Below are 12,331 nucleotides of genomic sequence, written 5' to 3' on the forward strand. Positions count from 1 at the left end.
AAAGTATTTTGTAGATTAAAAATGAATTACTGGATATTTTTTTAATGAAAGATATTAGACTAGAATATACCTTTTATCTACATGACATACAAGTATAATAGTGCTGTGGAATCAGGCTTTTAGATAGGATTTGAAAATACCCCGTCCAAAATACGGGAAGACGGCCCTCTATCTAAAAGCCTGTGTGGAATATTTTTTATCTTTTGCGATATCAGGGTTTCTGGCACTATATCAACCTTTTGCAGTTACTTTTTCAGTCCACATTTGCTTTGTGTTTATACAGAATATGAACTATAGACTGGGGCCACACTCTGCTTAGTTAAATCTGAATCAGTGTGTCACGAGTTGGCCAGTTTGACCTAGTTGTAGAACGCTGCCACGCTTTCTTTGACCTGGAATAAGAAGCTCATTGCACTGGAGAAGTCCTATATCAGAGCTCAACTGACAACGTACCATTTAGTTTCGTGATCCAGGTCATTTGTCTGTTTGATTTCTTTGTTTGATTCATGACATGATGTGAGTGTGGCTGATTTGCTGGAATTCTTGGGTGTTTTTCCAAGAACATTTCTTGCGCTGTAATATACAAATTTTTCCTGTATTCTAGATGTTGCTCAAATCCCAAGGAAAAAGCCTAATCTCCAGACCTTAAATCCTCAATCTTCTTATATAGAAGACAGACACACAGACACAAACCCCTCCACATCTACAACAAACTGAACAGACATTCTGGATTCACACATGCAGAGGTGTCAGCCAGAGTTTCCCCCCTGTGTGGGACGCCTGCTGAGCCTGTCACTGAACTCAATCTGCCATTCAAACAAGAGGCTGGAAGGTGCCAAAACTGTGTTTTTAAAAAGAGCATTCAGAACAGCGTATAGTGTGGAACATGTGACACGACCATCTGTGAACTTCAAAGGATGTTCTACAGATAGCAGCGAGAGCGCATGTCAGCTTGGCTTGTATGTGTTATGCATGCTAATAGAAATGTCATGCGTTTTATTCCATTCTCAATATGATTATAGATTATATTTTATAACGTATGCACGCTTGTCGCATAAATAGTTTTTTATACTTTTTATGTGTTTTTATATTTGTGGGCATGTTGTGGATATACTTTTATGACTGGCTGTTTATGTCACGTTAACTTGACTTTATCATTCAGAAAGTTTTATTTCATTAAGATGGTTGTATGGTTGTATAGAAGAATGGTTATGCAGACAATGTGAATGAAAGAAACTAAGAATTTTGTTGTTGCATGGTCAAGGTGTCTTCACACAATCATTTGAACATTAAACGTTTTTGCATTTATGTATGTAATGAAAATGTCACAGTTCTGTAAAAAGGGTATGATACTTGTATTTTATAAATTCAGAAAATCTCAAAATTGTGAAATACCAAATCATGAATCTTTTAGGGTACTCGCCGCTCGCTGTTTGCAATATTTTTAGTTGTAAACATTTCTCTTGTCTTGTATTTGATACTTTCAGTTGAATTCTGTCCCACCTCGTTTATTAGAGGAATGCTGGGATGAAATGGTATCATGAGCTGAGAGCGTGCAGCCTGTCTGTCACTTTCACTGTGGCGCTGCAGCGTCTCTGTTCCTCTGTCACACCATGATTCCCCTGAAGGCACCAGCTCGCTCTCTCCCACTCGCACTCCCTCGCACTTGTTCCTACTGTAGAAATGATGCTGGCAGAGGGGAAGAAGTCTAGTGCTAGTCATTGGTATATTGTTGTATTTTATTGTTTAATTTGTGTTGATAGTACTAGCTCAAAAAAAGGAACCATTTAATTGTTTCTGTCAGTGTGTCTGTGACAGCAATTGTTAACAGTTATTATTGCATGAGGATTACATAAGATGCTCCTGGAAGTGGCGGCATCTGAACACAAAGCTATAGTGTTACATTGCGCTCATATTTTTTACTTTTATGCTGCAAGAATTAACTCTGAATTAACTTACTGTGTATGAAGTAAAAATCTAATCCTAAGTATTGTAGTTTTAAAGGGCTGATTGGAACAAAAGCATTAGTTGGAAAATGTATTTTACTCTAAGTAGTAATATTAAAAGTTAATACCAGAGAGCTTTCAGCTCTGCAACGCAGGAATCGCATTTATAAGAATAGCTTTTCTCATGCACAGCACGGCATCATTTCAAATAAATATTTGAAAATCACAGAGGCTGTTGTTAATTTACAAGTTGATGAGCTGGAGCTATGATACACTATGATATAACCATTTTTTCCATCCATTTCCTACCGCTTGTTCCCTTTCGGGGTCACAGGTGACTGGAGCCTATCCCAGTGACTTCGGGCCTTAGGCGGGGTACACCCTGGACAGTGGCCAACTTGTCGCAGGGCCAACACAGAGACATAGACATTACAGACAGTTCACGCTCACAATCATTCACTAGGGCCAATTTAGAGTCACAAATTTTGCCTAACACATGCATGATCTCTCCACCCAGAGAGTCTGAATCGAACCCATAATCTCCTTCTTGGGAGGCAAGAGCGCTAACCGCCTTTGCCACCGTGCACCCCACACTATGATACACTGTATAGTATATAGTCTTTGATACACTATGATAGACTGTATAGTATATAGTCTATGATACACTGTATAGTATATAGTCTTTGATACACTATGATAGACTGTATAGTATATAGTCTATGATACACTGTATAGTATATAGTCTTTGATACACTATGATAGACTGTATAGTATATAGTCTATGATAGTCTATGATACACTGTATAGTATATAGTCTTTGATACACTATGATAGACTGTATAGTATATAGTCTATGATAGTCTATGATACACTGTATAGTATATAGTCTATGATACACTATGATAGACTATAGTATATAGTCTATGATACACTGTATAGTATATAGTCTTTGATACACTATGATAGACTGTATAGTATATAGTCTATGATACACTATGATAGACTGTATAGTATATAGTCTATGATACACTATGATAGACTATAGTATATAGTCTATGATACACTGTATAGTATATAGTCTATGATACACTATGATACACTGTATAGTATATAGTCTATGATACACTATGATACACTGTATAGTATATAGTCTTTGATACACTATGATAGACTGTATAGTATATAGTCTATGATACACTATGATACACTGTATAGTATATAGTCTATGATACACTATGATACACTGTATAGTATATAGTCTATGCTCACTAAGCATGAATGCAGTGCTGGTATTCAAATGAGCCATAGGTGGTGCTTTGTATCCATGTTTTAGTCAGTCTGCCCCGGGGCATGTGTGGATACAGAAGGCCGTATGGGGAATGAATGTTTAATCCATGAAATTGAAGACCTGTTCTGTAAAACAAATGCACTATTTGAATGTGTTGGTCTAACTTTGTGTCAAACTGGATTGTTTTCACAGAGGGTTTTCTTTATTTTACCACAATCTCTACAGCTTCTTCATCATTTTTCACTGTACTCAGACACTCTCAACAATCTGGGCTGTAGCACTCTTTCATTCTCTCCTGCACACAACTATTACTTGTACCAGTGGGAGCTGTTGATAAAATCCAAATGATATGCAAAGTGAGTTTTGTGTGTGTGCTGGAGATGAAAGAAAATGTCTCCTTTTTTGCGTGTGTGAGGCAGTATATAGAAAACCAAGCACTTCTGAGCGCAAGATATTAGATCAGTGGCTCTGGGGTGCAGTCTGCTGCTAGAGGAGGCAACCTTGTGTTATTGCTGTGGGAATAAAGCAGCGTTTACCCCAAAACAACCACTAGTTTATACAACAAACACTGTATACTCTACACTCAATTGTATTAGTGAGAGGAGTGTTCGGGCTCTTCATCTTTTACAAGAACAACACGTCTCTACATGAAGAACACATGTACACACCAATGCCACACACACCCAACATCAATACAAGGGTGTGTCTGCGGGCTATTTTAAATGAAGCCACATAAAAGAGCTGAAGGGGAGCACAGAGAGCCATGCTGAGCACAAAGAAGGCAGAACTTGAAAGATGGAAGAGAAGGAAAAGCTGCGACTAGAACTTATTATTACAATAGCACCTTTATTACTACAGTATTACATTAATACGGTAGTACTGAAAACTTTACAAGTGAACATGAATCATCTTGTATTGTAAAACTGTTGCTCAGTAACATTGTGACTTCTATTGAATCTAACATAAAAGTTACCACACATCAAGTCTATGACTGCAGAGCTTTTATATGTAACCAGGGGGCAGTGTAGAGAAGGTTAAAGGGTTTGTCTGCTGTGACCGTTAAATGCTTCATTATATATGTATAATATTTTGTGTGTGTGCTTTTTGTTTATTTACCAGGTCAGAGGAAGACTCTGAGGGCAACAGGGACGTCTGTGGTGAGATTCTTCAGATGAAAGCTCTGGAGAGACTTACGTCTACGGTTTGTTTGTTTTTAAATTAGCATCAGTCTATTTCAGTTTTGACTTGATCATAACAATAAGAATTATATTTGTTTTAATTATACAGGTACAAAATGAATTGGCTGCAGCCCTCGCTCGAAAGACTCGTAAAGCATGTGCGTAAAATGTTTTATTTACATCATATTATTTTCCTTAAGCCTCAGATTTATTAAAGTCACTTTTTGTTTATGTCTGATTTCAGTATCAGAGCAGGACTCTGAGACGTGTGAGACGAGCCACCAGGAGGCGCAGACGCCCAGTGAAGAGAGCAGCCCTGTACGTAACACTAACACCATCATTTACCCTCATCAGCCTTCCATTTCTTTACTAATGCACCATCATTATTGGCCCTACGCCTGTCACATGTACAAAACATACATCAGACTTATAAATCTGATCAGAATTGAGGACTTTTTTAATAACATTCTCACACACACACACACACACACACCTGCTCTTGACTCAGGTCACTCGGTGCAAATGTGTGCGTCTTTGTGGTGACTAAATGTAGAAAGCAGGGCCAGCGAGTTCTCTTCTGAAGCTGTCTTTGTGCTGTGGAAATGTCTTTTTCTACATCAATTATTTATCCTCTGTGTACACCAGAGACAACAGAGAGCGCTGCTAGGAAATGTATTTTCTGAACCATGGTTGCCCAAACAGAAGAAGTTTCAAGAATAAAAGCTTATTTTAAATGTATGACAGTAACACAATGGCTCAAATGGTCTACAAATACATTTTAAAGAGGAAGTATATTAGTATAGTAATCATTGCAAGAATAAACACAATATAATAGCACAATATAATAGTATAATAATTGTTTTGAAAACATAGGTGTCCAATATTTGTTGCACTGTGGGAACAGCAGGGGGAGAAGGGGGTGAGGAGGGTAAGGGTCCACTCCATGCATACAAATGATTGACAGGTTTATCTAAAGCTTTGTGTCTGTTAAAGGAGACATGAGACGCTGCAGCTTCTGTCTCAGATGTGGGAGTGTGTTAGTGAATATGTACAGTGAAACAATTCAGAATTTAATTTAAAGGAGACATATAATGCTAACTAGAGTTTCAAGAGCTTTTCAACCACTGCATTTGTTTTTCATTCTCTTATACTCTCAAAGTTGTATTTGAACTGCAGCCATTCATAGGCTGGTCCGACAGCGCGACACTTTGTTGTGATGACACACTGTAAAGAATTAAAGGCGCAATGGACGATTTTTCGGCGATTTGAGAACTCAGGCGGAAGTGCGCATGCGCACTCCCCCGTGCGGACTGATACAACACACATGTGCGTTTGTTTATTAGCGCAACGGATCGCATCACATCTCTCGTCTCCTTTAGATTTCCATCTTCTTCTGAGACAGCTCGAACAGTCTTTCTCCGTCTTCATTTTGTCCCGTACACTGAGGGAACTATATTATGATAGATCAATGCGCTTAGACACGCGGAAACGTGCTGCTCATGGGGACGAGCCACACGCGGCTGCAGGTGAGCGGTAGGTGCGTTTTATGATTGATACATGGCAGGACTAATCGGCAGTCCACGCCACGAGGAAATAAGACTCAGATTTGGGCCAAAAAAATCGTCCATTCAACCTTTAAGCGGAAACCAGCGCCGCACTTTTCAACTGAAAGTTTGCCTTGTTTCTTTCATTAAATCGTTTAAAGATCAATATTACAATTTGAGAAGTCCAAACTATAAAATAATGATCCACGGGGGTCATAGTGTATATAACTACATAGTAGACAAAACCATAATGTCTTCTTTAATAATATTCAGAAAACATTTAGCTTTACCGTAATTGCACAAGCACTTCATCGTGACAAGCATGTTAATCGTTTTGAGAAGTATAGAAATACCTTTGTCATAAATCTCATCACAATTGTTTTTTCATGTTAAAGGAGCTTAAACCTTAATAATTTGATTGTTTCCAACACATTTGATCATTGTATCTGTTATTATTGTTTAGGGGATTTTGCAGACAGGTCTTGCCTCACCTTGAGCCAAATGAAAGCACAATTCCTCTGTTGAAATGAAAATAAACAGAGCTGGCTGCCTGCCACTGGCCATAAACATCACACCAGCAGCACCCTGGGGAGCCAGCTCTGCTGCCTGTGTCGCCTGCTCTGTTCAAGGATAAAGCTATTAAGTGCTCTACTCTTTATTTCTCTGTCATGGTTGTGTAGTCTTCCTCACTCCACTATCTGCTACGTTTAATTTAGAGATCAGTGTGGATACCCCTTCTATTGTACAGATTGTTTCAAGGAGGAGACATGGATCTTACTACACACCCCTTCATGCACCCATCCCACACAAACTCCCGCCCACCTCTACCTCTAATCCGTCCCCAGCAGTTCCTCAGTGAGAGGTGTCCAGATCTTGAGCTAGTGAAATGGATACACTCTCTGAATAAAGAAGAGATAAAAGGACCTATTCCCGACAAAAGAAAACTAAAGTTCTAACTTCTGCGCCATGTCTTGGGACTGCGGGTTAAGATTTGTGTTCATGCCCCCTGTGTTGCAGCTGGGTGGTGTGTGTGCATTACGGGACGGTGGCGGTGGCAGCAGCATGGGGTCAGTGTGCGGGCGAGAGGAGCTGACGAGTCGCCTTGGACTGGAGGCCGTTCAACGCTTAGCCAAAGATGGATGTAGACTACTGCAGAACCACAACTACAAGCTGCCGGACCGAAACCAAACAGTGAGTTTTTGCACTATTTGCCCTGTGAAAACTGTTACGTCATGGCGTCAAGTCTTTAGGTGCATACGGTAATGAGTTGTGGTTGTTTGGTTGGAGTGAGGAGGGAGTATTGGACGTCACTGTGGGGTTAAATATGTAATTACCACGGCCGTTTGTAGGTACACACATCGCACTCTCACACCTCAGGGTTGGCTTACTCACACTTTTGGGTCAAGTATCATGTGTCATCAAGTCACACATGTAGAGGGAATACAGTGATCTAGTTGCCTTTGCAGTCTCTGGCTTAAACATTTGTTACTTGTTCAAGATAACGTTTGATTGAGTGTCTTTTAAGATTGTTTTTTATCCGTGGTTTTCCCTTCCTGCTGTGTGGACCCAGATAAACATGCAGCCTCCATCTAGTGGAACTGATGTAATGTGTGTCTGTTATCTTCCAACAGCACACAAAACCCCATTTACACACTCCTTACACAGAATCTGCTTGTGAAAACTCATCACTTCTAGTACTTATCAGTCTAGAAGCACAGAGAATCCTGTTTGAATTTGATCTCTACACCACCTTTTCTTATACAGGGCATTCATTAGAATTTATTGCAACGAAATACTCCACTTTTATAGTCTGTGGAGGAGCAGAGGTGGCCAGTGTTTTGGGCTGCTTCTGTAAGGTCGCCGGTTGTGGTCATTGATGCGTGGATGTCCTCGTGGTCGGCTGGAGTCGGTATGCAGACGTAATGAGGTGCGTGTCTGTGAAATCCTGGGCCACGCTAGACCTGAAAGCGGCACGCTGTCTGCTTCATGTGTTGAATCATCGCATGTTTGAGCACTGCTGTGGAATGTCTCACCATTTGGCTCAACAACACTGTTTTAACTCATGTCAGCCGGAAATTAATGAAAAATTGCTGACAAAAGTTTATCATTTTATTGAGCCTATTGATTACTGTTCATCAAATACATTGTAATATGAATCATTTAAAGTTTAATCTTGATCTTAATATTGATTGTGTATGTAACACACTGACATGATTATGATTAGTAGCAAATAAATGATTGTTTTTTGCTGATAAAAAGTTTTTCTAGTCATCAAATCAGTTTAGGTTGGGTAATAAACAGCTCAGCAAATACATGTCTCTTAATATCCAGTCGTCGGTGATTTTATTTGTCATTTCTTTCCTCAAATTGTCTGTTTCCATAGTGATGCATTTCAACAGTGTGGCGCATGAGATGATTTAGACTTAGTCGTTGTCCTCTACTTTTAATTCTGTCATAGCAGGCTGCAGATGGCAACAGGGTTGTCCAGGACAAGGATTAGACCAGGTCATATATGTGAGCCCTTTCATTTCATAATAGCTGTTAAATTCAGCTAATACTTTTAAAAGTGTTGGGTTTTGCATGTAATTTCCAGGAATGGTGTCTAGATATCACCAGAGATAGACGGGAAAACAGGCGCAGACGTACTGAAGCAGGAAGGAAACAGAAAGGGCTTCCTCTGGGCTTGAGACCCACCTTTCCTCTGTACAATATGTGTGTGGGAACAAGTAGAGGGGTTCTTGCATAACGGCGGAATCGACCACCACAACATGAATTCTTGTGTAATAGAAGTGAACATACCATGTAGGGATGAGTGATAAGGCAAAAAATGAAGACACACAATTTTTTTTGTCCGTACTGCTATATTAGACAGTATGGGTCAGTGTGAAATGGGGATGAGAGAGAAGGAAATCGGGATTCAAACTCACGACACTGTGGCCTGGCTGCACATGGAGCCTGGCCATACGTATGCTGTGCCATAACCACTCGACTACCGGGCAGCACTAAACTTTGATCCACCTGTGACTCACACAAGACCATGAGTGATAGAGAAAAACAATATATTGTCGACGATATTTGCACTTTTAGCATATTGTCCTTTTTTTAAAGTTGGGTCCACCTGACACAAAATAACATAAACACCTTTATGAGTATAGTGTAGTCACAGTTTAATAGTAATTTTGGATCCTATAATTTTAGGAAATTATTCAAAAAAAAAAATAACATAATGAGCACTGGCTGCTCTCGATTCAGTATATCAACATCGGCCATCTGAAAAACCACATGGTTCGATCTCGTGTGAGGAAGGTTGACCAACAGTGGATGGGGAAAAGTAGGCAGCATGTGTCTGATCTTTGAGCACTGGTTAACAATCTCAACAGACTGGAAAATTATGAGAGATTTACATAATTGTTTGATTTTTTTATTGTCATATTAAAATGTGCATTTATTTCAACATTCTTATTACATATTATATATAATGTGCAACCCTTACTTTTAATGGCCACAATTTACTTTTTGTTTGGTCCTGAGCTGTGACTAATGCCAAAGCTTGTTTCAGGGGGAATAAAAAAAGTCAAAGGAAATTCACTGCACGCAAAAATATTTTGATTGATCCTCCCACCGTCCAAAGACATGCATGTGTTAGGTAAAAATTGGTAACTCTAAATTGGCCTTAGTGAATGAATGTGAGAGTGAACTGTCTGCAATGTCTATGTCTCTGTGTTGGCCCTGCGACAAGTTGGCCACTGTCCAGGGTGTACCCCGCCTAAGGTACACTCTGTCACTGGGATAGGCTCCAGTCACCCGCGACCCCGAAAGGGAACAAGCGGTAGAAAATGGATGGATGGATGGATTTAGCAACCCGAAAAAGCATTAAAACTCTCCAAACATGCTTCTGTATAGCATCATGTCTGCCTAGTTGCTGCTTACCAAACACTATTTTTACACATTCTTTCCGATGACTGCTGGTCACTTTTCCTTGTATTATCTTGTTTTTCATGTTCCTGTCTCCCTCCACTCTGTTTTTGTTTCTCCCTTTTCCCGCGCCATCACTATTGCACAACACTGTGACCCTTCGTCCTCATTTTTGTTTATATTTTTCATGCCTTGCATTTTTTCTCAGGGTAAATTACCATTATTCTTGTTTTTAATCTACCCTCCTTATAGATCTTCTCTTAAGATGTATATCACCAACGCACACTATTTTGACAGTTTTGGCTCGTTCATGTTTGGCAGCTCTGTAAATGTAACTGTAACAAAAAACAGCACATTTATTTAGTGCATTTGAATTTTACTGTAAGTGTAGTTTATGGTGTAGTTAAACAGGAAGTAAAGGCTGAGATAAAGTGCGAGGCCTGTGATAACATGTTCTAGTTGGATTTTTCTTTTATCTTCCATGATGTGGTGTTCTGGCTTTGAACCTCATATTTGGGTTGGGTACTGCAAACCAAATATAAACTGGTTAGTTCTGGGTCCCATTTTTACACATCACACAGACTGTACTGAAACTGAAATTGCAATTCAAAAACATTATTTGCAAATCACAAAGTCTGCAATTATTTGGGTACAACAACAAAAGTCTCTTGTGTTTTATTATGTACAAAACCTGCTACACATCAGTCTTCTCTGGACTGTTAATGCTCCTTGATGTGTGGCATGCAGTCTCAAAACAAGTATGCCTTTACTTGTAATTTGCTTTTAAAATCAAGTTTAATATTCTGTATTGTTTCCCTTTTTATTGAACAAACATTAGTTATGCAATCTTGTGCCTACGAGCCTATGCCTCCTTCCAATACAATTGTTTAGAATCGCTCACAAACTATAGTTCCAAGGGATAGAATTGTCTATTCTTTTCATCTACCAATCACAAAGATCTGACCTGTTGCTGATTCTAGCATAAAACAAACTCTATCTTTGAGAAGCTTTGTAAAAATAAATAAGAGTGCGCCTGAGAAAGCTGTGTCATTACTTCATAGGACAAAGTTTGTAGAGTGCATCTGGTGAAGACTGTTGCTCCTGTCCCTCTGGTCGCAGCTCTTTTCTTTCACTTTGATATTCCGCTCTGTTCTCCTCGAGCTGTTTCCATTGTGTTGTTTTGTCCCATCTGGAGCCTCGTTCTCATTGTACCATCACTACAACTGTGCCCTAAAGTCACAGATCATATTGCCATTCTATTTTTCCCAAAAGAGGATTTAATTTCAGCTTGTATTCAATTTGCCCCCATTATTTATTATGTTATAAAAAGAGTGTGATTCAAACCTCTAGATCCATGATTGTGTGCCAAGATAAACCTTTGTATTTTACGTTAAACAAATCATTTATCTTCTTTAGTCTGGTCATGCTAATTTCCTGGGGGCTGGAGGCCTGCATCAGCTTATAAAAACATAATTATCGTATTGTCATTATTGAAGTAAATCCGTATTTCTTATTAGCATTTTTGTATTGATGGTGTATTTGTAGTTAATGTGGACCTAACCCTCAATGTGGGAAAGGGGAAATATAATTGCTCTACTAGAATATCATTGAATTGTTTGACTTCATGGCACCTTTCAAAACCTGAGTCCCCAAGTTATGCACTTCAGAAGAGGCTTAGTTTGCATTCTTCACTCTTGTGTTATGTTACATGCCCTGGTGTCTTAGCTGCCTGTTTTGAATCTCTTTGTGACAGCAGTGTCCTTGTCTCGCTCTCCCCTTTCTCAGGACAATGTGAGCCGGGTGTGCCTGAAGGAGAGGGGTCGCGACGTGCTGGTTCTGCGGCGTGTGACGTCCTCTGTGACATCACCCTCGGACCGGCCCTCACCTACCTCCACTGGCAGCAGATCCCGCGAGGACGACAGCAACAAGAGGTTAGTTCCAAACTTTAATAAGGCCCTTTACAGCCTGCTACTGCTGCAGATGTATAATCATGAGACTTGCTTGTTGTTGTGCCCTGTCTGTTTCGCTGAGTGGCAATAACTCATAATGTCAGTGTTTTGGGCATTTTTTTAGCGTTTTGCAAATGATCAAATGCAGTTTAGTGTGTTGTGTGCACTTTGAGCAAATACATGCCAAAGCCTAAGGCACAATGTAGTAGGGAGTGTCACTGACAGGCAGGTTAAGTGGGTGTGTGCTCTCTTCATTTGGAATCAGTTCAGTCTTGCTGCAGTGTTCCTGTAGGAGCAGCCACAGAGCAGTCCCTGAGGATTTATTTTTCAGTTTGTTGACAAGTAACACAACAAGGCGTTTTATTTCATGGCAGTTACACCTTCCTTTATTGATACTGAAATCTTAAACGAGGGCTGCTATGCCACACAATCAGAATGAGGATGGCTGAGCGAGTTACCCTGGCCGAAGCCGAGGAGGATTTAGATGAAGAAGACAGCGAAGACAGTTTAG

The 12,331-nt window shown here is 39.8% G+C and overlaps 1 protein-coding gene across 2 annotated transcripts in view; it reads left to right on the forward strand.

Moving 5' to 3' along the window:
• rapgef5a (Rap guanine nucleotide exchange factor (GEF) 5a) overlaps window positions 1-12,331 on the forward strand; it is a 68,232-nt gene that overhangs the window by 13,129 nt on the left and 42,772 nt on the right. For both annotated transcript variants that reach the window (XR_011927033.1, XM_072447608.1), the window contains exons 6-10: window positions 4,354-4,435; window positions 4,522-4,570; window positions 4,657-4,730; window positions 6,974-7,147; window positions 11,657-11,802. Coding sequence is in view for 1 of the 2 variants with exons in the window: in XM_072447608.1 (XP_072303709.1) it covers window positions 4,354-4,435; window positions 4,522-4,570; window positions 4,657-4,730; window positions 6,974-7,147; window positions 11,657-11,802 (525 nt within the window). In the remaining variant the exon portion in view is untranslated. The remainder of the gene's footprint in view (window positions 1-4,353; window positions 4,436-4,521; window positions 4,571-4,656; window positions 4,731-6,973; window positions 7,148-11,656; window positions 11,803-12,331) is intronic.

This window comes from Eucyclogobius newberryi, unplaced genomic scaffold, assembly GCF_026437365.1.
Source record: "Eucyclogobius newberryi isolate DKJ021-1_F unplaced genomic scaffold, fEucNew1.0.hap1 SCAF_16, whole genome shotgun sequence".
Taxonomy (NCBI): Eukaryota; Metazoa; Chordata; class Actinopteri; order Gobiiformes; family Gobiidae; genus Eucyclogobius; species Eucyclogobius newberryi.